This window comes from Cloeon dipterum, chromosome 1 (genome assembly GCF_949628265.1).
Source record: "Cloeon dipterum chromosome 1, ieCloDipt1.1, whole genome shotgun sequence".
Classification (NCBI taxonomy): Eukaryota; Metazoa; Arthropoda; class Insecta; order Ephemeroptera; family Baetidae; genus Cloeon; species Cloeon dipterum.
The window spans coordinates 18,003,570-18,031,201 of NC_088786.1; the positions used below are offsets into that span (position 1 = coordinate 18,003,570).

The 27,632-nt window shown below is 39.3% G+C and overlaps 5 protein-coding genes across 8 annotated transcripts in view; 4 read left to right on the top strand and 1 right to left on the bottom strand.

Moving 5' to 3' along the window:
- The window catches only part of LOC135934237 (leptin receptor gene-related protein), a 73,895-nt gene extending 56,894 nt beyond the window's left edge, over positions 1-17,001 (top strand). The window contains exons 1-4 of one of the 3 annotated variants that reach the window (XM_065475820.1): positions 15,157-15,175; positions 15,564-15,638; positions 15,807-15,999; positions 16,428-17,001. In XM_065475820.1, the coding sequence (XP_065331892.1) occupies positions 15,598-15,638; positions 15,807-15,999; positions 16,428-16,541 (348 nt within the window). In that variant the 5' untranslated portion in view covers positions 15,157-15,175; positions 15,564-15,597 and the 3' untranslated portion in view covers positions 16,542-17,001. Of the gene's footprint in view, positions 1-15,156; positions 15,176-15,330; positions 15,505-15,563; positions 15,639-15,806; positions 16,000-16,427 lie in introns of those variants that run through there. The other 2 variants (XM_065475819.1, XM_065475821.1) reach the window with 2 other exon arrangements.
- On the top strand, positions 1,808-4,222 carry Txl (Thioredoxin-like). Its single transcript, XM_065475818.1, has 5 exons — positions 1,808-2,008; positions 2,417-2,681; positions 2,738-2,860; positions 3,530-3,690; positions 3,754-4,222. Exons 1-5 carry the CDS (start codon positions 1,917-1,919, stop codon positions 3,962-3,964), a joined length of 852 nt encoding a protein of 283 aa, XP_065331890.1. The 5' UTR covers positions 1,808-1,916; the 3' UTR covers positions 3,965-4,222.
- Positions 4,547-8,210, top strand: LOC135934235 (protein KRI1 homolog). Its single transcript, XM_065475817.1, has 9 exons — positions 4,547-4,718; positions 4,784-4,872; positions 4,941-5,169; positions 5,234-5,394; positions 5,453-5,613; positions 5,666-6,029; positions 7,058-7,196; positions 7,247-7,754; positions 7,853-8,210. The coding sequence occupies exons 1-9, from the start codon at positions 4,574-4,576 to the stop codon at positions 8,178-8,180; spliced, it is 2,124 nt and encodes a 707-aa protein (XP_065331889.1). The 5' UTR covers positions 4,547-4,573; the 3' UTR covers positions 8,181-8,210.
- On the bottom strand, positions 9,081-14,818 carry TER94 (Transitional endoplasmic reticulum ATPase TER94). The gene is made up of 12 exons (XM_065475816.1): positions 14,658-14,818; positions 13,842-13,947; positions 13,655-13,786; positions 13,477-13,598; positions 13,019-13,211; positions 12,730-12,964; positions 12,541-12,674; positions 11,845-12,258; positions 11,066-11,401; positions 10,238-10,421; positions 9,894-10,174; positions 9,081-9,722 (listed from the first exon to the last, which is right to left on the bottom strand). Exons 1-12 carry the CDS (start codon positions 14,672-14,674, stop codon positions 9,456-9,458), a joined length of 2,421 nt encoding a protein of 806 aa, XP_065331888.1. The 5' UTR covers positions 14,675-14,818; the 3' UTR covers positions 9,081-9,455.
- Positions 17,002-23,409: 6,408 nt separating the features above from the next.
- On the top strand, positions 23,410-27,170 carry LOC135934082 (uncharacterized). 2 transcript variants are annotated; one of them, XM_065475594.1, is made up of 7 exons: positions 23,410-23,635; positions 24,719-25,051; positions 25,110-25,453; positions 25,681-25,786; positions 25,840-26,040; positions 26,528-26,837; positions 26,891-27,170. In XM_065475594.1, the coding sequence occupies exons 1-7, from the start codon at positions 23,444-23,446 to the stop codon at positions 27,046-27,048; spliced, it is 1,644 nt and encodes a 547-aa protein (XP_065331666.1). In that variant the 5' UTR covers positions 23,410-23,443; the 3' UTR covers positions 27,049-27,170. The 2 variants fall into 2 exon arrangements, with proteins under 2 accessions (XP_065331666.1, XP_065331667.1); XM_065475595.1 differs by having other exon boundaries at positions 23,410-23,531; positions 26,891-27,169.
- The last annotated feature ends 462 nt before the right edge of the window (positions 27,171-27,632 follow it).

The following is a 27,632-nucleotide window of genomic DNA, read 5'->3' on the forward strand; positions in this document are numbered from 1 at the left end:
GCATACCATTGAACACTGCAATTTTAATTATATCCCTCTTAATTCCCACAGTAAGTGTCGGAAACTGAAAATACACGTTTTTGCCGGCACCTAATTTTTAAACAGAAATATATTTACATATTCAAGCGTCAGAAGGATTAAGGTAGCGTAAAAGAGATGCATGTTAGAACATGACCAGTTCCCCAGCTTTTGCCAACCGCTGAGTGTACGCACCAATGGGTCTTCAACGTTGTTGGGGATTTACGCTTGGTCACAAAAACATACAAAATGACTAGAAAGCAAGTGTGTACAATTAATGGGGTTTCACGCGTCACATTTTGACACATGATAGAAATTTTTGATTTATAGCTGTCCAGCTTATCAAGGTCATTTTATTTATTTTTTTTCCTGAGCTTAGAATTTCCAAGGAGGCGCGTAAAAACCACGTACACGCTGAAATAAATTCATAAAATTTTCTTTGAGTCTTCGAAGCTGTAAAATGTTTAATTTAATTTACTGAGTTTTGGGCACGGTGATATTAAAGATATGCCCTGACCTTTGGTGGGAGAGTGAGTCATACAAGTTTAAGGAAGGAGAGATTTCAAAACAAGATATTTGCGATTTTGGCTGAAAAATCACCACTCACCAGTCCTATGAACTTTTAAGCCATTTTACCCATTGTTAAAGCAGTAAAATAACGCGGAAACCTACTCTTATTGTTTTGTTTTAACACATTTTTGACTACTAAGTTTGAATTTTTGTTTAAGCTTTTGTTTAGCTTTATAATTTCAACTGAAAATTTCTAAAATGACAAGAGTTAACTTTATTTTAGCCATCAAAATTAATTTTATTTCCATACATGAGTTTGAATAGCCTTGAAATTTTACTCCCTATTCCCAATTTAGTTGAAATTTTTGAAAACAAAATAAAATGAAAATGCGTAAATTCAGATAATAAAATTCATTGCCTAGTTTCGCAAGAATAGATCGGCAGCAAAACCGGCCGAAAAGTCTCCATCAAATGGAATAAAAATCGAGAAAATCAAATACACAATTTTTTGCTTATGTTTGTACCAAGTAGGCAGAGGCTTCGCCGCAGAAAAGGGCCTAAGCCCTGAACATAATAGTCGTATTGAAATCTTATGAGCATGCCCCTCTCGCGCAAAATCCGTTCAAATCGAACGACGTCACAAGCGCAACACGCAAAGCGTCGAAATCAAAGAGGGGGGAGTGTGACTGTTTTTAACATCCGTGCGGCTAAGGAGAGTAGAGACTAGGAGGCGACATTCGGTATCAAGCTGATACCCTACTATATGCACGCCAGCTTTATTTGCACGGTGTTAGTATGTTGCTAAGCAACGCGACTGATTCCTAGTAAACAATCAGTCTAACAATGGGTCGCAATATCGGAAATCGCAGGAAAGCCCCGAAATCTCGCGTTCGGGACGGATACAGACCTTCGGACAGTCGGATGGATCGCCAATAACAGCAAAAGTGTCAGCCGCGAGTCATGTTAGTAGGTGAGCTAAACAAGCTTCGTCTAGTGTGCACCAGGTGTGCAAACACAACAGACTAACCTGAAGACTTTTGCTCTTATTGGCGATCCATCGGACTGTCCGAAGGTCTGTATCCGTCCCGAACGCGAGATTTCGGGGCTTTCCTGCGATTTCCGATATTGCGACCCATTGTTAGACTGATTGTTTACTAGGAATCAGTCGCGTTGCTTAGCAACATACTAACACCGTGCAAATAAAGCTGGCGTGCATATAGTAGGGTATCAGCTTGATACCGAATGTCGCCTCCTAGTCTCTACTCTCCTTACGTGCGGCATTCAAGCTGTGTCATCCCTTCAGGTCAGCTAATCTTTTTCAGGAAAAACAGCAAACGCATTCTCTTGTAGGCTAACTTGACTGTGGAACAGAGAGAAATCAGATCGAAATGGTTCGAGTCATAGCTGACGATGCGATGTTCCAAGCAGAGCTCAACTCAGCTGGAGTTAAACTTGTAGTCGTTGACTTCACCGCTACTTGGTATGGAAATAAAATTATTTTATCTACTATCTACTATGGAAAAGTCACAGTTTTCGCCGCCGAGTTACAGTTTTCTTACCCCTACTTTAACATGGGATTCTCATAAGAACTGGCGAGATGTGTAACCCGGCAGAAACTGTAACTTTACCATACACTATGTACTTCTTAATTTTTATTTTGTATTGGTCAATTATTATGTTGCAATAGTTAAGGTTTTTTTACAATTGCAACAATCAACTTATCCTGTTGTTAAATGTATGTATATACGCAATATTTAACTCCGAAATGTTGCAACACTTGGATCATGTTAAGTGAATTAATTAACCTAATGGTCTAAATGATCTGTGATGGTGTGATGGATAATGGCTTATGATAGAAGCAAATATTTACGAGATCGATGCTTTGCAGGTGTGGCCCATGTCAGAGGATGGCCCCGGTGTTTGAGTCTCTGGCCAACAAGTACCCTAAAGCAGTTTTTCTCAAAGTGGATGTGGACGAGTGCCAGGAGACGGCAGGCAACCAGGGTGTCTCCGCCATGCCCACCTTTATATTCTACAGAAACCGAGTCAAGCTGGACAGACTGCAGGGTGCCGACCCGAACGGGCTTGAGGCAAAAATCCAGCAGTATTACGGCACTGATGAGGCTGAGGAAGATTCTGGGGTTGCTGGACACGTAGGTTTCGCTTTGAGCAGAAAAGGATGGCCAAATTACTTTTGTAATTTATACAGATGGACCTGAACACCTTTATCCTGAAGCAGCAGTGCGAGTGCATGAACGAATCTGATGAACACCCTTTGGCCGATTGTCTAACTAGTTCAAGCGACTTCCTTGAATCTGACTGTGATGAACAGGTGATTTTGCTTTTTTATTCGGATCTTTATTATGATCAACCAAATTGTTATTTTTCCCATCCCTTTTTTGGAGCTTAGCGTATGTGAGAACAAGATGCTTCCATCTACGCATACTAGGCTGATCCCTCTAGGTGTGTTTGGTGTTGGGGGTAAACAATCAAGAGGCATCAATCTGTAAATTAGTCACTCCAATGGGAGTGGCGAGAAAAGTGGATTATGTGCGCTTGCGCTGTTTACCTTAGTTGCTATGTGTGGAGGGGAGACAATGAGCGTTCTTTCGCTTGCTCACTCTCCCTCCACCGCCCTTTTTTCATTTTTTTAAATTACATTTAATTTATTAGAATAATATTATTAAATGATTTTATTGAATTGTTATGAATTACTTTGTTTAACTGATTAAAAAGTTGCTAAAGATATTGTTGAGCCATGAGCTGTTAACTTGCTGCATGTGTTAAATCCATAAATAACCAGGATAAGGTCAGAACTAACAAAATCAATTTGTCTCATCATCATCTCGTCAAGGAGTCTCCACCAGTCTGCGTTCTAAATTTCATCATGATTTGCCTGAAATTTCTTATTTTTAAAAATTTGAGAATCCCCTTAAATTTTGCATTTTAGCTTGGAAATGTTACTAGATTGAAAATTAAATTTGGTATTTTTTTGTTGCAGCTGATAATCAGTTTAACCTTTAACCAAGCTGTCAAAGTGCATTCGATCAAATTCAAAGGACCCCAAGATAAAGGCCCAAAGAATGTCAAGATTTTCATCAACCAGCCCCGCACCCTTGACTTTGATGCTGCCGAATCCAATCAAGCCGTGCAGGAATTAGAGTAATTAATTGCTGAATGATTACATAATAGAAATCTATGTAAATTCAAATTGCTTTTTTTCAGATTGACTGCTAAGGACTTGGAAGGTGCTCCAATGAATTTGCGTTTTGTCAAGTTCCAAAACGTGCAAAACATTCAGTTGTTCATCAGCAGCAACCAGGCTGGCACCGAGACAACGCAAATCGACCATCTGGTAATTTTGGGCTCACCCATTTGCACAACCAACATGGGAGAATTCAAGCGGGTTGCAGGAAAGAAAGGCGAGAGTCACTGAAGCGTTAAATAATGGTTCATTGAAAATGATTCCACTCTTTTGTATCATGGAGAACTAAAAATAAACTTATTATTTATCGCCTCGAACTGGAAGCTATGTTATGGCATTGCGTTGGAGTCCACCTTGCAAAACTTAAATATAAACATGAGAGCAAACTTGAGTGTTATTAATAAAATTACCTTTTACCTTTTTTGAGCTAAAAATATTGTGATGCGGGAAATTAATAAATAATTGAAATTTTGAGTCCACATTGAGCAAGACTTGTCTTATTATTAGTGGAAGGGTACTAATAATTATATTTTTTTAATATTTAAGTTTGACAAATGAGCAAAAACACTTGATGTTTTTTGCCAGTGGTTAAATTTTAATCTATTAATTATATTCCAGAAGGCAATCGGAATTATATATATATTGTATGTTATAATATGTATCATATTATATTGAGTGTTTGTGTTGAATAAGGCAATCTACATCACTGGTTGAGAGCTGTTCCTTTAAATATCTGTGAATTTCCCCGCGCCACATGCTATTGGTGGGACACAGTTCTATCCACTGATCTGATTGGTGGTCGGAAGTGACGTCTACAGTAGTTGCAAGACGTAAATAAACATGGCTGGCAAGAGCAGCATGGTAAATAAGAAAAGCATAAATTTGCTTGATTGCAGTGACTCGGAGGAGGAAACAAACCTGAAAATCAATGAGAATTACGCAGAAAAGTATAATAATTGGAGGGGAAAAGAGGAGCTGCAGAAATGTAAGTGAACTAACAAAAAGCATGTGAGTTTTTAAGCCATGCTTGTTATTTGAATTTGTCAACAGTCGTCGATCGGTATGGCGAGGAGCCACTGAAAAATTTTAATGAAGATGATGAAGAATCTTCTTCGACAGACGAAGATGATGATGCCAGGGTATGTAACTTATTTATCTGAAGCCTTCACCTGAGAATTTAAATGATGATCGACTCTGTATACATTAGGAAATTACTGCCGACGTGGAGAAGCAATTTTTCAAAACTCTCGCTTGTCTCAAGAAAAAGGACCCGAAAATCTATGATGAGAAAACTACATTTTTCAAGATAAAAGAGCCAAGTGAGGATGAAAGTAAAAATAAGAAAAAGACGGATGAAAAGCCAATGTACTTGAGAGACTATGAGAGGAAAATGTTGCTGGAGAATGGCGGCTTGGTCAGCAGCAGTGAAAATGAAGGTAGGTTTACCATGATTTGGGAATTAGAAAATCAAAAGTGATAAATAATTCAAATGTTTTGCAGATGAAGACCAGATAGAGAGGTCCTATTCGCCGACATTTGTTCAAGAGCAGAGGGAAATTAAGCAAAGCTTCAAAAGCGCTCTTGAGGATGACAGTGACAAAGAAGACGAAACTGGCATTGGTGGCCTGTTCAAGCCGAAAACAAAGAGCAATGCAGAAAAGGTTAATATTAGCCTTTTTTGTTTTCTTCTTTTGCTTGAAACTATGTATAAATGTTTAGGAAAAAGAAGAGGAAGACTTCCGGCAATGGTTGAAAGGTCAGAAGGACCAGCTTGATGACAAAGAGGAGGAGTCTGAATTGGGTGCTTTGAAAAATTACTGGAACAATCCAGAATTGGACGAGGGAGAGGCATTCTTGAGGGACTATATTCTGAATAAGAGGTCTGAATTTAAAATGCCAAATCCCATTTAAATATCCTGTTTATTGCTGTAGATATTTAGATTCTGAAGAGCCAGGTAGGAAGTTCTTGAAAAGGTCAGCTCACAAACCAGAAGAAGAATCATCTGATGAAGAAATGGAGAATAAGATGGAACAGTTTGAACACAAGTACAACTTCCGGTTCGAGGAGCCAGATCAAGAATTTCTGAAGCGCTACCCAAGGACAATGACAGGCTCTCTGCGACTTAAAGACGACCACAGGAAGCAGCACAGGGAAGAAGTGAAAGAGAGGAAGGAGATGGAAAAGGAACAGAAGAGGCAGGAACTGAAGCAGCTCAAAGCAATCAAGCGGAAGGAGCTGGAAGAGAGGCTAAATAAACTGAAGGAAGTCACTGGAAACTCAGACATCCCGTTTGAGGTAGGACCCTTACTGCTCAAACATATTTTTTTCTAGTATCGCCATGCTTTAAAATATGAGTAAAGAACAGGTCTTTTTTCAATTTAGCAGTTTTTTAGGATTTTCAGTAAAAAATTTCAATCTAAAACAATACAATGGTTGCACGTTTCTGCATTTTTGGGATTTTCGCAGACATTATTATTTTTTTCCTCTAAAAATAGAGTCAGGGCTGAAAGACAAAAATCACGTTTACTATAGATACTTTTTGGAAAATTGGAGAGCCTCGCTTAGGTAAAAATCACACATTTAATAGCTTCTATAATTGTAACTTGAAACAAAGTTAACAACTAATCATGAAGTTAGGGAAAAAATGCAAGGTGCTATTTTGTAGGTCCTTGCTGCTATAAAAACACCAAGAGTATTTCTGGCTGGTCAATTGCACAAATATTCAGTGGTGGTGCATTTTTGCGCATTGCAAAATTGTCCTGTTGTAACAAGTTAGAGTTAATTTGAGTAATAGAAGATGTTAGCGCAAACATAAAATCAGAAAATAATCTGAATTTTTTTTCATTATTTATGTCGAAAGCTATCTGTGGCAGATATAAATCCCATTCCTTCTGGTTATTATTTACATGACAACGCATAACAGTCTCAAATACTCTATTAACTCTTTCTACTGGATTGGCTTGCGGATGATATCTTGGTGTAAATTGTAAATCTACATTGAACCTTTTGGCTAAACTTTTATATAATTCACTTTTGAAAATTTGAGCATTGTCTTGAATGATTAACTTTGGCGCTCCATACAAGTAAAATACACTCTCTAGTGCCTCGCATACACTCTTTGCTGCTGCATCCCTCAACGCCTTCAGTGTAACATGCTTCGTAAACAAATCAACAACTGATATGGCGAAACATATCAATCATACAAGAACTTAAAGGAGTGATATACAATTACTCGTTACACTGTCAAGAAATATGCTACCTAAACTTACGCACATTTTCACATCAGTTAAATTTAGTTAAAAACCAGATTTTTCATATCACAGGGCATTGATTTGGATGAGGATTTTGATCCTGAGAAGCACGACAGAAATATGCAAAACATGTTTAACAAGGAATTCTATGATGCCGAAGAGGAAGAAGAAAAGCCAGAATTTCCAGACCTGGACAAGGAGCTAGAGCTGGGTACGTTATTGGCACTAGTCTCTAAAACTCATACTGATTAAATTGTTTAGAAAACTGGGACCAGTATGGTGGCGACGAGGGTGGAGAAGGCATTTCCACTTATGAGCCGCATTGTGAAGATGCCGACTTCAACATGGACTGCGATTTTGATCCGAGCAAAAACTTCCAGAGGGAAATGCTCGAGAATCAAAGCAGCCGTAGGAAGAAAAAGAAGAGGTCCAAGCTGGCTGAGATACTGGCGCAGAAGAAGCCTGAGTTTGAGCGAGAGAAGCAGGAAGTGGACAAGTACTTGGACGAGTACTATGGAATGGACTACGAGGACCTGATCGGCGACATGCCCACGCGTTTCAAGTACAGAGAAGTGGTGCCCAACAGTTTCGGCCTGACCATCGAGGAGATCCTGATGGCTGACGACAAGGAACTTAACCGGTGGTGCTCCTTGAAAAAAACCTGCATGTACAGGAACCAAGACAACGAGATGTACGACGTGCAAGCGTACGGCAAGAAAGCAAACATGGAGGCTCTCAAGAGGAAAATTCTTCCCAGCCTGTTTAAACAGTAAGTCATTTTTGCTACTATTGCCTTCCCCCTTGTTTATGATCTTGACTAATTAAACGGTGACTTGTAATTTAAATTTGCCAAATAAAAAATTTCAGCGAGGAAGAAGAGCAGGATGGAGAAGCGAGCGCCAAGCAGAAGCGGAAGAAGAAAAAGAAGAATAAAAATAAGGCACTGAATGGAATAGCTGAACCAGAGAATGGACCTGCTAAAGTTGAGCTTGAAGTTCCTCAATCCAAGAGTGAACCCAAAAAGAAAATGAAAAGAAAGAATAGAGCCGAGGAACCTCCTAAGAAGAGAAGAAGTGACAAAAGAGAGGCCAAACCGGACAGTTACAGTGACATGTCTGATGCTAGGCTTAAAGCGTTTGGAATTAATCCCAAGAAGTTCAAAAATAGAATAAAGTATGGCAAAAAGAACAAATAAACTTACAACCCAAATCCTTTTTAAATCAAGCTCCATGATTTTCATCTCAAAATCCATTTACCCTGGGTACATTCTGCTCTGCCATGTACTTATTTCCTCATATATATAGTGTTTACATAATATACCACCTGTAGTTTAAAGTTTTAATCTAGAATTTTTCTCAAGTTATAAATTGGGCAAACATTTCGGAAAAACTTAATTAATTTCAAGCACATTGTTCAATCGTTTTGATTTATGATAAACAGTTTCCCCTTAACAATACAAATTAAATGATGGGTCATACTTTTATTTTCCAAAACTCGAGGAGATTTTACCAGAGGGGACCTCAGGATCCTCAAATGATATTATTAATATTTTGATTTAATTAATTTTAAAGGTCATAAAATTGGATTTATCTACTTGTAAATTGTTGTTACTATTAATATGTGGGAAAATGAAGTTAAATGTTAATCATTAATGTTATAGACAGCTTTTAAAAATTTAGATGTATAGCCAAACTACGTTACATTACGTATTGTTAAACTGGTGAAGTTTCAGCAATTGTTTTAGTTAATACAATAATTGTTGATGAGCTATGAGGTGTTTTCTGGTCCCATCCATAAAACATTTTAGTCAGAAATTGAAAATTTTATTTTATAGAACATTGATCAATCCTTGTATAGGGAAGTCTGCACACAAAGTTTCTTCATGATTGGAGAAAGTACCCTTTCCATATTTTGAACATGGGATTCTTCATAAGGTGCCGTACTAACACCCAAAACTGATGCTAGAATATAAATTTTAACTGTCATTTTCTTCAGATTTCATGAAACAACACAATTTAGGCATAATGTGGCTGGTTAGAGTGGAACGAATCTTCTTTGTTAGTCGTGTAGAGCATGAAATTTAAAAAACGGAATGTCTTGTTGAATTTTTCAAAGCTTTTATTTCAAAGTGCATACAGGGTGTTCAAGTTGTCCTTCAGCAATACCGTAGTTGACAGTTTAACTTAGAAATGCATATATAAAAATCAAGCTGCAAATCTAGAATGAAGAAATTATCTCGGGTCTCCATTAGCGATAAACGCGGCGATGTTGACAATAAATAACTACTTGGTGTGCCACGCAAGTGACATCCTTAAAAGAAATATTACTGATTTGTTAATGAATTACACTTGGAGACTGATCGCATATAATTAACTTACTGAAGAGAAATTAACGATCATTTTGCAAAATAAAAAGTTTCAACTATTTTTCACGCATTCCTTGCTTGATCTGCTGCGGCCAACAAAAGAGATTAACCATAGAGGTCGTCCTCTTCGTCTTGGAAAGCAGCCTGATCGCGGTCAGGAGCACCCTGACCTCCCTGAGGCTGGTTGCTTGCATTGCCGGCGGATGCAGGGAAGCGGAAGTTGGTTCCGAATCCGCGAGACTGCTGCAGGGTCTGCGAGAACATCTCGTACTTGCGAATATCATTGTCGGACACCGAGCGGCGCGCGAACCGCATCGCCTCCTCAAAGTGCGCCCGCGAAATCTCAGGCACGGGGTCTTCTTCGTCCTCCATCTGTAAAATAATAAAATAAATCAGGCAAATAATTTAAGTGGATAGCTACTATTGAAAGCGAATTTTTTCATTGAAGGTAATGAAAATTCTTAATCTGGCATGAAATTTTTAACTTCATTGACAAAAACAGTCTACACCTATTTGAAAGTGTGCTTAAAATGGTTAACTCACCTCCATGGCCTGACCAGCAGCCCGTTCCCTCTCCCTGCGAATTTCAGCCTCAATGCTCTGCCTGATGGCCAGCTTGACAGCCCGCTGGCAGATTTCAGTCAGGTCGGCGCCAGAGAATCCGTGGGTAACCTTGGCCAGGTAGTTGAGGTCCACGTCCTTGGCAACAGGGGACTTGCGCAATCCCGACCTGAAAATGGCCTCCCTGGACTTCTCATCGGGCAGTGGAATGTAGATCAGCTGGTCGAGACGGCCTGGGCGCAGGATGGCGGGGTCGATGATATCTGACGTACAAGAGGATATAAATATGAAGGTTTTGATTCTTGGGGGGATCGTAGTTATCTTACCAGGTCGGTTTGTGGCTCCAATGATGAAAACGTTCTTTTTGGCTCCCATGCCGTCCATTTCAGTGAGGATCTGGTTGATGACTCTGTCAGCAGCACCACCAGCGTCACCGACATTACCGCCTCGCGACTTGGCAATTGAGTCCAACTCGTCAAAGAAGAGCACGCAAGGTGCAGCAGAGCGAGCCTATATCAAACGAAATAATAACAGAATTTAATAGGTTTTAAGCTCATTTATACAAAATAAAAAAACACTTTAAAGGAGAGCACATCCAAAAATTCGGAAAAAATGATTGTTTTCTTATTACCACCCTACAGAGTTTCATATATTTTCCCAACAAAATTTTTTACAATAGTCACGATTTTACAGTTCTAGATGTTGATATCTCAAATTTAATAGAATTGTTTGCAAATTGTTATCTGGATTGGCAAGATTTTTCTGATTTGAAAAAATGTTTAAAAAATCCAATTACAAAAGGGTTACAAGTTTGATTTTACAATTCAGCGGATTTGAGTTCTAGAGCAAATATCTTGGCAATTTCGGAAGGCTGTTGAAATTTGCAATTTTTACTTATGAAGGCAAAATTTTTCTATCCCTCCTTTCCTGGAAAAGCCATGACTCATATTTACCAGAAAGTTAATCGATCTGCCAAAAAAATTAAAAAGCCAAAAATAAGCATGCTTGATATTAAGAAAATGAACTCAAGACAAATTCAAACTAAACAGCAAGCCACTACACAACTCCACGCGATATTCCTGGAGCTTTTTCTCTTAGTGGAAAAATCACAAACGTTTGATAAAGAGCAATTATTATCTGTTGTAAATATTAACCTTATCGAAGACATCTCTGACGTTGGCCTCAGACTCGCCAAACCACATGGTGAGCAATTCTGGTCCCTTGACAGAGATGAAATTGGCCTGGCATTCATTGGCAATGGCCTTGGCTAGCAGGGTCTTGCCGCAGCCAGGTGGCCCATAAAAGAGTACACCGCGAGATGGTTGCATGCCGAACTTGAGGAATTTGTCCGGATGCTCCACCGGGTACTGCACCAGCTCCTGCAGTTCACGCTTGACGTTCTCCAGACCGCCAATATCTTCCCAGGTGACGTTGGGAACCTCCACCACGGTCTCGCGAAGAGCGCTCGGGGTGCTCTTGCTCATAGCGTACTGCGCAGGGAAAATTCAAACAAATTAGTATAAATAGAAGGTAATAATATTGATGATTGACTAAAAATCAAGAAAATTTTATTTTCTGATCTAATTCCAATTCTCTCAGAAAGACTAATCAAACTATCAAAGTAAGATCAAGAAAGGAAAAATTGTTCATCATTCAGAATTGGAATTATTGCTGAAGTATTACCTCAATATTTTTAACTACAAATTTATTTTGCAGATAAGGAAATATTAGAAAAATGACCAATTTATCAATTTAAGTCTTGCATGTCAAGTATTGTGAAGTATGGTATGCAGATTCTCCTTGACAAGACGAAGTTATCATTGTTTAATATGTAGATTTTCTCCGATTTATTGCTAATTGTTATAATTTTAATGTTTGCTCGTATAAAAACACTGAAGACTTGCCAATGGATTAAATTTAAAAAAAAACTCACTCTAAAGTTGTCCATTGTGACAGCCAGGGCGTTCAAGATCTCAGCATCAATGGTGTCGTCCTCTAGATCAATCAGGTCCATCTTCTCACGAATCTGCTGCAGGGCCGCCTCCGAGCAGAGAGACGCAATGTCAGCGCCAACGTGGCCATGAGTCTCGGCCGCAATCTGTTCGAGATCAACGTCACCGGCCAGCTTGACGTTCTTGGTGTGGATACGCAGGATCTCCAAGCGACCAATGGCATCAGGGATGCCAATGTCAATTTCGCGATCGAAACGACCGAAGCGGCGCAGAGCTGAGTCAATCGAGTTGGGCCTGTTGGTGGCGGCCATCACGATCACATGAGAGTTCTGCTTCAAGCCGTCCATCAGGGTGAGCAACTGTGACACGATACGGCGCTCTACCTCTCCATGTGTCTGAAAAATAAAAATAGTTCGTTTTAGTTAGTATCAGACGGACCAATTTTTAAACATCATAAAATTTCTGAGTAAGGGTTAACTGGTTGTATCTTCAAGATTTGCTCACTATTGGATTGGCTTAGTCAAGAGCTTTCAGAAAGTGTTAATTAACCACAATTTGACCCTCCGCGTTATAAGGGTGTTTGAGAACAAGATTACGGGCTCATCAGGACGTTTCCTGAAGTGTGGAGTTTAAACACGATTCTCTAAAATATTCTCAAGAAAAAATATCCATTTCACCTTTTCTCTCTTTGGTGCAATAGCATCAAGCTCGTCAATGAAAATGATTGCGGGAGAGTTCTTGTCCGCCTCCTCGAACGCCTTGCGCAGGTTGCTCTCCGATTCGCCAGCAAGCTTGCTCATGATTTCAGGACCTGCACAATTTGGTTAAATGATTTTAATTTATTTAATAGTTTGTTAAGCACAAACCATTGATAAGGAAGAAGAATGCGCCAGTCTCGTTGGCGACAGCCCTAGCAATCAAAGTCTTTCCCGTTCCAGGAGGTCCATAGAGCAGTATTCCGCGGGGCGGCTTCACTCCGATGGCCTTGAACAGAGAGGGGTGCCTCAGGGGCAGCTCGACCATCTCCTTGATCTGCGCCATCTGCTTGCGGCAACCTCCGATGTCGTCATAGCCAACCGCGTTCAGCTTTTCTTCCTCTTCCTAAGAATTTTCTGTGTTAAAATCAGGACGAAATGGAAAGAAACAAGGAATAACCTCGCGCTTGATGGCGTCGCCCTCGCAGTGGATAACCGTGTCAGGTGCCACAATACAGAATGGAGCGGGATCAGTCTCAACAACCTTGAATTCAACCGCACGCATGCCTCCACGCACTATCAGCATGTCATCTTTGTGCACGGGCCTGTAAGCTTCCATGAAGTAAGGCTGCAAGTACGCTTCAAACAGGTTGCTGCAAGATAAAACAGATTTTGTTAGAAACAAATAAAATCACGGGAGTAACAATAGTTTCTAAGGATCAAGAAATACCGAGTTTAAAAATAAACTGGGAATAGTAGTTAAATTTCCTGTTTTTATTCTCTACTCAGATGTTTTTGAATAATTTTGATAATATTATTTATTTCTAGTTGTTTAAATAATTTAAATAATATTTCATGTTATCAAACACATCAGATAAACGTTATTCAATGTTTTCGAATAGGAAAAATTGTTCTTACCCTGTGAGACCTTCTATGGTGTCATCAATGGGCAAAACGTGGATGCGCTTGCCGTATTTCACGTCCGGACATGCCTGAACAGTCACTACATCCGAAAGATGAACTCTTAAATTGTTTCGAACCTGAGACCAAAATGAATAAACAATTTTTTCAAAACCATTCAAAATAAAATACGCACCACACGGTTCATGCGGATTTTTTCATTTGCACAATTTTCATCAGAGAGAACGATGCAGACGGTTTCTTTTCTGCGTTTGCCCTTGATGAGCACTGTGTCTCCACGGAAGAGCTGCAGCTCGTCCATTTTTGTCTGCATTCATAAATAGGTCAGAAAAATAAAACCAAGTTAAAAAAAATATTTATACCTGTGAAAGAGCAACCACTGAATTGTCGTCATTGCTGGCCTCTTCGACAACGAGTCTGTTGGGACGGTCCTTGCGACGGAGGATTGCGGTGGCTAAATCGTCAGGACTGAAACATCATGATTGAATTTAGGATTAGGAAATCAACCCAATTATTTGTTAACACGCGCGAACCCGGTCAATTCGAGTCGAGCAGAACATTGGCTAATTCGATTTAAGTTTCTCGGGTGCAATTGTTTATGTAACTCTTTAATTAAGAATTAGTAGTGTCATTGCCCTCCATAATGGCTGTCGATTTTTTTCCCGCAGTGCTTAGTAATTTTCTGAAATTTGGGTTCAGCGCAAATGACACGGTTGGATCTGTTCATCTCAGTGACGATGCTTGACGCAAAGAGAAATTTTCATAGACATTCTTAGCTATGTAGATGACTTGCATTGGTGATGTCCCAATAACATCCTATGCGGCTGGGCTGTTATGTACACACCAACCACACACCATAAAGCGCAATCCACGGATAAGTGGCACTGTGTTTATGGAACTCTCTTAGGGCCAGTTCAAATTTTATCGAATCAAAAATTAATTCAAATATTTCTGAATGTGCTGCAGTGAGGATTTCCCAAAATATTGACTAGTTTCCTTAATGTCTAAGATATTCGAGTAAAAACAGATGAAGAACGCCACGATGACAGAGTGAAATTCGCGACCTAACAATACTAGCGACCGGTTTCAAACTCCGACTCTGAAGTTTCTTCTCAAAATATCACATCGAAATTTAGGCAGTAGTTGCTGCAAAGGTAACACAATTTAATACCACTCACTTATTCCCTGCTGACATTCTGGAAACCGGGATAGTTAAAGACTTTTTGTGCGTCACAAATCCAAGCTTCGTCCCAACTAATCGCTGCTGCACTTCTTGGCAAGGCGAGTTGTTAACAGTCGGCTTTTATAGCACTAACAAGGACGCCACATTGAAAACAACTTTTTATCAGAGGCCCGCCCCTTAAGGCAGACAGCAGACCTTTGCTGCACCCAACCTGCTGTGTCATCTGTAGCTAATATGGCGTCTCTTCGAGTCTTCATTTACTTTTAGTAATGTCTGCCTGGTTTGCTCCCATTGGCACAACACATTGGCTTTGACGGGAGATTTCAGATCTTCCTATTATTCGAGATCCATATGCGCAGTGTACTTTATTTAGATACGACGCAGCTTTGCTTGAAAATTTCATGTGAATACACTCTAACGACTCGTGACGTCATCGAACAGACGGCTCGACTTGCTTTGCTGTTGCCTCTAATGCTGAAGTTTACCTACCCAGCAAGATGGCAGGCATCAAAGGTAAAATCAATCGAATTTCTACTAAAATTTTTGCGATTGTCGTCCCGCCCGCAATTAATCATGCATGCTCTACAGTGATAGTGACTCAGGGAATGTCATATCATATGAAAATGCGCGTTTTTTGTCTTCCAGCTTCTTAAATTTTGTTGAAAATCGTATTAACCTTTTCTCCCTTGCTCAGTTAAGTAGTTGATGACATTTCTCTGATGTTTCGCACGTGACTTTATTACGCTCTAGTCGAATTATCTCATTTAGAAAACAAACAATAAATAATAATTTTGTGTTCCATGATAATTTCATCAATTTACTTGGGCCTTCCTTAATGCAGCGTAAGTGACAAAAACATTAATCGAAAAATTTGTTTCTAAAATATTTATCATTTCTGCAGACTTGTCCTATTGGCGTTTGCTGGCTCCGTTGGAATGACCCTAGTCATCCTAGGATGCGCCCTCCCACAATTCAGGTAAAATACATTATGTCTTATTGACATACTCAATGCTTTTGAAAAAACAATTTTTCAATTTTGTAATGGCATTTAAAGCAATGTCATTATTGAATAGTTGTAAACAAAGATTTGGTGTTGAAACTGTAGAACCTTATTAAGAATCATGTTTGTTTGATTCCGTTTCAGCAACTGGTTTCCGCTGCTCGTGTTAATATTCTACTGCTTAGCTCCAATACCAACTCTCATTGGTCGTCGGTACAATGATTCTGGATCCAACAACTCGTGCATGGAAATGGCGATTTTCCTAACTATGGGAATTGTGGTGTCAGCCTTTGCCCTGCCTATTGTGCTAGCTAGATCTCCAGTCGGTGCCCCAACGGTAAAAAATAATTCAATTAAAACCATTTTCATTGGCAGAATCTGATTTTTTTAAGAATTTGAGGATCAGTATCATTTTCAGGAATTTGACTTCTATACTTCAACTTTGATTGAAGACTATTAGATACGGTCAAACTTTAAATAGATTATTTTTCACTTAAAAATGATGAACCAAAATAAAATGTCGAAAAGTTTTGAGTAGTGTAATTTTGTATGTAATGATTTTTTTATATTTTTGCTTCATTAATTTGCCAACTTTTTAGAGTGACAAGAACTACTTAACCAAGAAGTGAAACAGTACTTCTTGCAAACTGTTGATTTAATTTTGAAAACATGTTGAGATGCGTTCAATGAAAATATGCTTAGCTTAAAAATGTTATTCCACCTCTTTTCCCTTTTTTTAAAATTGATTTCATTGATGTGTTTCAGATTGAGTGGGGCGCGTGCTATCTTGTATTGTCTGGCAACGTGGTGGTGTACCTGACCATGCTTGGCTTCTTCATCACATTTGACAACGAAGATCTCGACTACAGTATGTGGTGATTGCAGAGCGCCCCCTTTCCTGTCATCTGAATGCCGCGAGCAAAGTGAGACATGCGTATGTGACTTGTAGTGCGTGAGTGCGTCTGTCTATTTGAATGAGTAAGCATATTCCTCCTGCCTTTGCTTGATTTTGTGTTATCTCTTGTGCAAATTTTGGGCAATTATCAAACTCGATTCATTTGAGTAGGTTTTGTACGCGTCTGTCCCTCAAGAGAAAAGATCATCTCAAGAATTTCAAGATAATACATATATATAGTCCTCAAACTCTAATGTAATATTAGCTGAAAAGACTTCAACACTTTCTTAATCGATATGAAGAAATGTTAAACTTACAATTAACTCTCTTTGTGTACACCTTAATGTTTAAGATCCGTTCAAACAACGCTTTTATAATTTTTGTTCTGCTATTGTAAGAAATTTATCACATTAAAATAAAATGCAATTTTGCTGGTGAATATCATATCTGCCTTTTATTATTTCTTGAAAATAAGCATTTTTTTAAATATTACCTCAAATTGAAATATCTATCTCTATAGTAGTCTAGTATGATATACACAAAAGCCCTTTTCTTAAATTTAATAAGCATTTAATTATTTATTTATTGGTCCATTTTATACACTTCTTCTGGATTCCAATAATTAATTTTAAAATATTTTTCCTCGCAAGATTCTTCAAGATGATTTTTGATAGTTAAGAACTGTCTTGAACCGTAGAAATTAAGAGCATAATACTTTCTCAAGGGAAATGTTTATGCAGCTGCCCCAGCTCATAAGCTTTGTGTGTCACTTGAAAGAAAAAAAGGTTTAAAATATTTTTCTTTCAGATTGCGACATTTTCTATTAAATCTAATAAGTATGTTTCAATTGAAATTTTTCTAACAAAGCTTTACACATTAGTTAGGAATTTAGTTTTAACTCTCTTGAGCTGATTAAATTGATATATAAATTTACATACACGCAGAAATTGCAATTTTTTAAAAATTCAAATTATTGTCGATCCAGCGTTGAAACAAGATTTTCAGTGTGTACAGAACTTTGATGGCCTTAATTCAAAAAACGATTTAAGTATTATTTTCCAATTGCACGATTTTTTTCAGTGGCTAAAATATCTGCATATGACCAAATAGAGGGTTGTTAATTACGTAAATTACGGTCGCTATCAGAGCTAAAACATAATTTTTTATGATGGAGATTATAGAAAGATTACAGTAATCCTTATATAAAATGAATCATATATAAATCATAAATAAAGGCAAAAAGATGAAAAATATCAGGCTGATCTGCTCAGGCACTTAGAAAACTAATCTAACTTTTAGTTAACGCCTTTGAATTTATCCCAGTTCACGGCCTATTAGCTTTTCGTTCTTCCTCTTCTTGCACTGAATAAGTCAATTAACGGAAATTGGATTGCAAATACAATGGTCACATGGAACACATGTGTAGGTAAAATGTATGTCACGTTGTTGGCCATGAGAAAAGAGAAGTTGTTAGGAACATGCGGTTGGACATTGAATTGCGCATCATGCGATTATGAATTTTGCTCCATAAATTTTTGAGCGAACGTTTACTTTAATATGCTCTTTTTAGTATAATTAAAATTGGCCATTGTGAATAATGAGGGATAAGAAGAAAAATTTAATTTGAAAAAAATTATGTGGGTTCTTTAGTGATTTTAGTGGCATTTTAATCAAAATTTTGGCCAATTAAATAACATTTGAAATTTGTTTTTGTTCGAAATTGGAAAATATATGTAATAACGGGAAATATTATGAGCCGAGTGGAATATATTATGTTTTCAAAACAAGATTAAAAACAGTGTTTTCAACAAATTTTATTGGAATAATATCCAAGTTCTCCCAATAATCTTTGCCTTTGGAAGGGCACATTAATGTGATATTGAAATTATGCCGTTAATCAACAAAAGAGAAGAACATGTATAATACGCTCATAAACTGATACAATTTTAGTTTCAAAATTTAAGTTTATTATGGGCTGACAGGGCAACTCTGCCCCAAATCAGCACACATCCATAAAGTAATGATACAATTATGTAGGAACAACATTTGGAAGGAAGTAATAATTAATGGTAGCTTGAGAATATTGCTTCTTCAATTTTCTTCTTAAATGCACTTGAATTCTCGTTCATACACAAATTTGGTGAAAGACTATTCCAATGACGATAGCACTGCACTTGGAAGCACTGTTCAGGCACAGTAACATTTACACGCGGAGCCAGAAGCCTCAATCGATGAGCTCTGGACCTGCCTATCAAGTCAACATCGCGCATGGGGGTAACATAACATTTTAAATATTCAGGGCAATTATTGTACAAAATCTTATGTGTTTGTGTTAATACATGCAATTGACGTCTGTCTGTAATCTTTAAGATACGACACTTTTTATACAAAGATGACAAGTTTTGCCCGCGTTTGACGTCAAATATATACCTCATGAGGTTGTTCTGTAAAACTTGCAGCTTATTCAGTTGCTCCGCGCTAAGGTTACAGAACACGATATCACCATAATCAAAATGGGGTAGCATTAGAGTTTTTACTAGTTTAATTCTTATTTTTTCTGGCGTGACATTTCGAAATTTTTCTACATTTTTAAGTGAACCATAAACTTTTTGAAATATTTTAGAAATTTGACCCACCCACTTCAGATGCTTGTCAAAAACAACTCCTAAATTTTTTACTTTGTCACTATAGTCAAATTCAACACAGCCAGTTTCCACTTCATCACTGAATTGAATTTCAGTGTCGTTCATTTTAACTTTACTTAACTGCGCCAAGTTTAGCTTTGAGTGCGATCTCTCAGAGCCAACAACTAGCACCTGCGTCTTGCGCGGATTGAGCTTTAAACCGTGCTTTTCCGACCAGGCGACCACGTCGCACAAAATATTGTTCATAACCGCAATAGCGTGCTCCAACTCCTCAGGCTTGCAATTAATATACAATTGAATATCATCTGCGTACATATGGTACTTACACCGATTTTGAAAGAGATACACTACGTCGTGGGTATAGACGGAAAACAAAAGCGGACCGAGCACCGACCCCTGAGGAACTCCGGCCTCGATGCGGACCCACCTTGAGAATTTTCCGTCCTTGTCACGAATCGCGTGTTCTCTCTCACTTAGAAAGTTTTTAAAAAAATTTAAAACTGAATCAGAAAAATTTAGCTGCGTCAGCTTCCTGAGCAGCAGAGCGTGATCGACCAAATCAAACGCCCTTGAAAAATCAAGGAAAACCATAAGGGTTACCTCACCACGGAAATTAGAAATCCGCAAGTCCTCAGAGATTTTCAAAAGCGCTGTGGTCGTGCTATGCTGCCTGCGGAAGCCGGACTGGAACTCGTCTATCACGTTATGTATATTTAAGTACGTAATCAGCTGGTCGTGGACGATTTTTTCAAGCACTTTAGACGCAGTGCACAGGACGCTAATAGGCCGAAAATCATTACAAGCAACCGCGTGTCTAACTTTAGGTAGAGGCATTAAAATAGCTTTTTTCCACTCGGACGGGAAGTGACCTGTTTGTAAAGAGGCATTTACAATATTTGTTAACGATGGCAAAATTGAGTCAGCTGTCAATTTAAGCATTTTGGTACAAATTGCGTCCACTCCTTCAGCAGAGGAGACTATTCCGCGAAGTGCGTATTTTACCTCCAGTGGAATGACATGACTAAAATATAATTTCTCACCGCCCACGATTGCATGAGGCAGGCGAAAGTCCAAGTCAATACGACTCAAAACTTCCGCCCGCCGCCGCACCGTGAGCCCAACAACCAGCTCATCCACTGGAATAGGAAAATCCGCACCTCCCGTCTTTCCTCTCATCAGCCCTAGCTCACGCAATTTGCCCCACATGTGCTTAGTTGAAGCAACCTCATTTAAGGACTGGAAAATTATTGACTTTTTGAAATTAAGCGTTTTTTGTTTAACCTTATTGCGGAGTGATTTATACTTATTAAATGACTCGAGACACTTGTTCTTCTCGGCTACCTTGCGCGCTTTGTCCCGCTCTCTCGCAAGCTCATCAATGTCTCTTTTTAATTTGGGTTTAAATTTTACCGATTTTACGATTTTCTTTGTGGGCGCGACTTCATCAAAAAGAGAAATTAGTTTTTTTGAAAAATTTGAGACGCGCTGATCAAGAGAAGCCACGTCCATTCCCTCATGCCACTCGATCTCATGCGATCTCTGCTGAAGTTTTTCAAGATCAATTTTGTGAAACTCGCGAATGGATCTCACAACTTGATCTTTCAAAACAATCTTGGCGTTTAAAATCGCAAAGAGAGCACTATGGTGAGAGAGTGGATTAGCTAACTTCCCAAAAGCGGCGCATGACAAATTAGACGAGAGAAAAATTGCATCTATTGTGGTAGTCGAATTAAAAGCTACATGAGTATCATTAATTGGCAAACGATTCAATGCGAAATCACTAAAATTATTTAATAGGCCATCGAGTTGTCCAGACTGCTCCGCGAAGTTAACATTGAAATCACCCATTATTACGCAATTATCAAAAAGTGGAAATAGGCTGTGCAACGTCTGAAAAAAAGCGTCAAAATTAACGCATCTCATAGGGCGACGGTAAACTATGGCTGTCAGTAAACTTTTGGATTCTGTCTTAATTTCAAGAAAAATGAATTCAGCTGAACTAGAAAGTGTACACTCTGACTGCAGCACGATTTTAAAATTAATACCCTCTTTAACATAAAAAGCAACGCCGCCGCCACGTGTTTTAGGCCGGTCATGCCGCACTAACTTGTAACCCTCAATTTTAAATTGTTGGTCGATATCATGCTTTTCTTTTAGCCATGTTTCCGAGATTCCGATTATGTCTACGCAATTATTAGATACGAAGTGTCTGAGCAACCTCATGTGATTAATATTTGCAATAGATTGTGCGTTCAAACAAATGATTTTGATAAAATCGGTAGGCAAAAACTGTTTATCACACTGAAAATGAATTGATTCACCTTTGACAAAGAGCTCAGGCTTCTTTATTCCCCGTCCGACTGGCCGCTGCTGTTCGCCGCCTCGGTGGTCTTCAGCCTCTCGATGCTCCGCGCCGACCTGCCCCTCCGAGGATTGCCCACCGCCTTTGTCTGGCTTTGTTCTGGCTGATTGAGGGGCGCAGTGGCAAAACCCGAATGGGACGGGCCAGCTTGGGGCTCAGGAGGCCCATGCAGCTCTTCAGGAGAGAGCTGCGCTGCTGCACGGTTCCGCTTTTTCCTCTTGGTCACTGGTCGGTCAGCAGCTGGGGCCGACGCACTCTCACACTCGTCTGCATCATCATCATGGTGGAGGACTCCCGGTTGTTTGTACTTTTCGACCCAACCAAGCACTCGCGTATCCTGGACATAAACTTTTTTGCCAGCGACGAGCAGATGGTCGCGGCGCATCTTCACTTGTACGCTTGCTTGGAGGGCCGACTTTCTCGCTGTGTTTAATTCCCGTTTTACTGCTCGCTCTTCCGGTGTGAGATCGTCCGAAATCACCACATTCGTCCCTTTCAACTTGTAGGCAATCCGCAGCGCTCTAACTTTGTATTCCTGACTGAAAAAGCGGACCACAATGGGACGAACACGACCGTCCGGCCTGCCAGTGCGAAATGCAGATTCTACCAGCTGCTCCTGTGGGCGCTTCTCCAGTTCCAGGTGCTTGAACAGAACGTCTTCAAGGGCTTGTTCCAGTGTAACGTTAGACGGGATCCCAAAAATAACCATATTTCGGCGACGATTTTCAGATTCCTGCACGGCCAGTCGCTTTTCCAGATGAACGACACGGCTGGCGAGTTCATTTTTCTCTGCTCTCAGCTCTTCAACTTCGGTCTTGATTTCATTTAGCTGATCGCCGAATCCTTCAACCACGCCGCGCAGATCCCCAATCGCATCGTTAGTCACTTTCAGTTTCTCGTCCAGCAGCTTACTCAGGGTCTCAATCAGTTCAGATGTCGGTCCAGGGTTCCGTTCGATGTCCCCCATTGCGAGCAAGAGGATGAGAAAATAAATTCCCATACCGCAAAACACTTTCACTATAGTAGCTGTTGTTATTATTTTGGCACTTAGCAGGAATTGCAACGGTGAGCGGGTCGAGCGAATTCCAGGAAGGTAAATCATGTCTAGACCTGCACGTAGCCTTGGTAACTCGCACCTGCATTGCCGGTGTCGCCTGCGTGCCATGCGATTTTCTCTAGAATCAAAGCGTCCGAAGTGCAGCAGCAAAATCCAGACCGGAAAACTCGGCCCTCGGACAGTGTCGGCATCATCCATCCCGTCCGACGGCTGTTTCCACACCAGCAGACGTTCATGGACACAGTTGACACGCCGCACCACCTGGTTAGGTTGAAAAACCGCTGAAATCGCAAGGTAAAGCAGGAGCTGCTTTACCTTGCGTGCTGTAGCCATTGCGTACTCCCCTCCCAATTTTATTTCTAACTTTCTAATTTTATGTCTGATTTTCATTATTCATGCACGATCATACTTAATCTGCTTTAATTAATTTAGACACGGAAAATATTTTTAATCGGGGTATCAATTTTTAAATATAATTTTCTTAGAACCAATTTTCAACACGTTTACTTAATGCCCTCAAATGCTTTTAGAATATTTCAATTATTTGAATTAGCTAGAGACAGGACTGAAGCTTCAATTCATGGTATTTAATTTTGCTAATATTTCATTTAAATATATGTATCCATGTGAACTGGAAAAATTGGGAGTGTTGAATTTAAAAAAAAAACTTATTGCCACTTATTTTCCGCCTGGCTCATTGTCAGCAGCCGCACCTGGAGGCCATACAGTGGAGATAGGCCTTCCTCGAGCTTGAATGTGCTTCAGAGGTGTTAGTATATAATCAAGTACGAGTGCTGGCGCGCGTACATTACTCCGCTCACCATGAACACTTCCATGTTCAATTACTCCGGCTACAGGCCTTTGCCCTTCCGAGATGACCTCACGAACTACACGAATAGCCGGACATTTGGTAACCCCTTCTTGGAGCAGTCTCGGGAAAAATCCCTTATTTTCCCAACTTACTTGTGCTTGGGTGCTGCAGCCCTCTGTCTCTACACATGTGGAACTCAAAAGGTTTTTAAAATAAAATGTGATTCCAAAACTGGTCTGTAAAAATGCTAATTAAATTTGCTAGTCTCTAGTGCAAAATTCGCGTATTGTTAGGTTCATAATCCAATAAGACTATTAATAAATACACAATTTATAAAATTAATTTAAAAAAAGTCATATATCTGGTCAATACTTTCTCAAGAAGATCAGTGAGAAAAAATTGATCCATATTAATTTTTAAACAAATTGTTGAAGTTATGACAAAAAATAACGCATTTAAGAACTTTTATAGTCCCTTCAAATAGTCCATATAGTCACAGTCGTAAAAAGTAGATATAAATATACTTGGAAAATAGCGCCATGTTTCAATTTTGTTACCGTGTTTTAACAAGATTTTTCAACATTATTCTTAGCTTTGTACCTAAATTTATCATGTTTTCTACCAAGATATTATTATTAAAGTGCGTTATTTGTACTCTTTCTACGTTTACTACAAATATCTTACTACTGTCGTTAACTTCAGGAAACGAAAATATTTTGCCGTTTTTGGCAATGATAATAACAATACTATTTGGGTATATACATGTCAAATTAAATTTAGCCCTTTTGTTGTTACTTGGCTACTTGCACAAATTACTATAGATAAGAGGGTGTAGATGTGGTGCGATATAAGAAAAACAGACAACCTGCACGACAACTCTGCTCTACAGTATGCCTATACACATAGCATCAAAACAAAGAGAATTATTGTTAATTTGAGTAATGAGTATTGGCGTACGTTTAAATTGAGAAAATAATACGCATTTTTCATTTTTTTTATTCCACATTTTGCCTTACACGGCATCCCTATACCCCTCCAATCGTTCAATTGACGCCACAATCGCCAATGCCTCGATCCTTATGATTTATCGAGTAGCGCTGCTTGGCTTCCGTAAACACGCGACTCGCGTAAAAAATGGGAAATTAAAAATAGATTGAAACAAATTCGTATTACTTTCTCATTTTACATGTATGCCAATACTCATTACTCAAATCAACAATTTCTTGTTATAACATAGCCGATAATATTTGTATTCTTAACATTGACCTCCCATCCTTGCACGGCAGCTCATCAAAGCGTCATGGATTATCTGGACCCTTATCCTCCTTATTGCGGTTTTTGTGATGCTGCCCATCATCAGCGCTCTCCTCCTCTACAAATCGTTGGCCAATTTGTGGCTCAGGGGCAAAATCCTCAGCGGCGCCGACACTTTCTGGGCGCTTGATACTGACGATCCCGCTTCGCTCGCCGTGATTAACGTCCTGGCCATCGTCTCGGGAGATCTAAACCTTCAACAGCTGAAGAATGCGGTCGGAGAGAAACTTGTGCCCTCCCATCCAAAACTGAAGTATTTGCGCGAGTGCTCTCCGTTTGGATACTTTTTCTGGAATGGCCAGCAGGTATATATCTCAATAGATTTGTTTGCAAATGAGACAAAATTGCATTTCATAATATAAGAAATTCAATTTGGACGATTACGTAAAAACCATCGGCTGCGAATACAACGACGAGGCGTCGAGCGAGGAGGAGTTGAGGGAGGCCCTGTCGGGCCTGAGCAACGCACAACTTCCACACAACCACCTGGCCGGCTGGGAAATCCTGCTCGGCCCGAAGCTGATGTACGACGGGATGACGCAAAGGGCAATAGTTTTCCGTATCCACCACTCCATGGGCGACGGGCCGGCCCTCTTCCGCGCTCTCTTCTCCACTTTAGCCGACTGCAAAAGCATGGAAGTGTTCACCCCTAATCTTGAGACGGTCAAGAAAATGATCGATGGAATCCAGTTAAGATATAATAACAAGTAATACATTATTTTGAATGTTTGACAACCAGTTTTGAAATCATTCTTGGCTTATTTTAATAATTCTAAAATATTTGTCAAGAATTGTTTGGTATTCATAATTTCTAAACAAAATAGTAGTAAAATTAAAAATCCTTAATTAATTTTTAGAAAACATTGGTCCGATCTATCCAACTTTTACATTTCATTACTTTTTTCATGTTCTTAGCTTTATCCTAAAAATGCAGATTCTTTGACAACGTCGTGGCAGTAGGAAGGTCCTTGAGAGGACAGTTGCTACAGCCTTCTGACGATAATGTGCTTCACGGGTCGAAACTATCAGGTCAAAAACAGGTTAATAAAATTCTCTGAGTTTTTTTATCCTCTTAAAATAACGCTTTTGAAAGATTGCCTGGTGCAGTTCAACGCAACTGATGGAAGCTGCAAAGTCAATTCACAACGCAACAGGTGCTTCGTTCAGTGCTGGCCTTCTGGCATCATTTTTGGCTGCTGTTTCCCAGTTTGGAAATGACGCAGACAAGCTCAAGGCATGCACCATTGTATTCCCGGTCAGAGCTCTGCAAAACAACCCTAATACAGAGCCAGAGGTAGACTTACTGGAAATCGCTTAAGAATATAATTTTTGCATTGCAGAACTTTCCTTATTTGAAATAAGATTAAAGTTGAAACTTAAGTTACTGGTCTGTTTCGGCTCAAACTGGCGCCATATTCATGACAATAAACTTTTCTTATTAAAAACATTATATATTGTCATTTTATACAATAAAAACTATTGTTAATACTGTATGACTACAATATTTGTTGCAAAAAGTATGTTTTTAAATAAGGTTAATTAGAGTTCAATCCTTTCTTGTATTTGCAGTGAAAAAGCGATACTTTTTTAATATAATTAGACAAAGATTTATAATGAGAAAATTAATTTTCCCTTGAATAATTTGCCAATTGGAGCAGAAACATTAAAATACGAATAAAGTTTCAACTTTCAAACAAGGATAAGTTCGATTATTTACTTGCTTGAATCGACATCCTCAAAAGAAATCAAATATTATACTGTTTTTAAAAAAACCCTGTTAGATGTCAAACACATTTTCGTGCGCGGTTGTGAGCAACCGCATTCCAGCGATGGACGATGGCGTCGATGCCCAAATCAAAGCGGCCGACGAAGCTCTTAAAAAGGCCACTCAGCCTGTTGTAATTGGAGCCACGAGGGCTATTCTCAAGTTGGTCGGAGACGTTTGTCCCCGTCCAATCGCCAATCTCGCCCTGAACAGTAGACAGTGCACGGCCGCCATGAGCAACATGCCGGGGCCTCAAACGAAGATCTCCGTGTTTGGTTCGTCGGTTGAGAAGCTTGTCTTCTGGGTGCCTAACAAAGGATCCACAGGTTCTTTTTAATTACGTGAAAGCATTAAATTGAGGGGGATAAATATCATGCAGGTGTTGGCGTCAGTATTTTAAGCTACGCCGGAGAGCTCAGCCTTGGCCTCAACGTGGACGCTGCCCTTGTGAACCAGCATGATGCAGCCAAAACACTATTACTCCTTTGGGAAGAGCAACTGTTGCTTATGTCCAGCGTTGTTGGAAATACACTCTGAATGTCGCTCTAATTTGAATGGGATTTGATTTTCATACCCGTCAAGTTTATTGTGAATATTATTGAAGCAATAATGTAAATAGATATTATGTATTTTTAATTTTTACAGAAGATAATAAAATACCGGGATAAATTATTTAAATTTTAATTCAAAGATACCTAATTGTTCACAATATCGATTCAAGATCTGCTTCACGGGTAGCAAAAGCCACCCGCGCACACCAGCCTCTGGTGCTTAAATGGCACACATTTATACATGTTCAACCTTCAAGTAGAGTCTAATATCGAACCCGTGAGGGGAACACCGTTTGAGCGCAGGAATAAATCAAAGTAGCTAGCCAAGGGAGTAAACCAGTGTTGGTGCATAATTTGATGATTTCCTCACTTTTCAAAACACATAATGCTATTAGGAAATATACTTTCTGATATAAACTACACTCTCAGTTTTAAATAAATTTACTTGGGCCCCTCTCCTCTTCAAATTAAAAATAGTATAACCCAAATGGTTGCTTTGAGGAAAATGGAAAGTGGAATAAAAAATGTAAGCCCTGAAAGGAGAAGCACTATCCAGCATGTCCCTGAAAA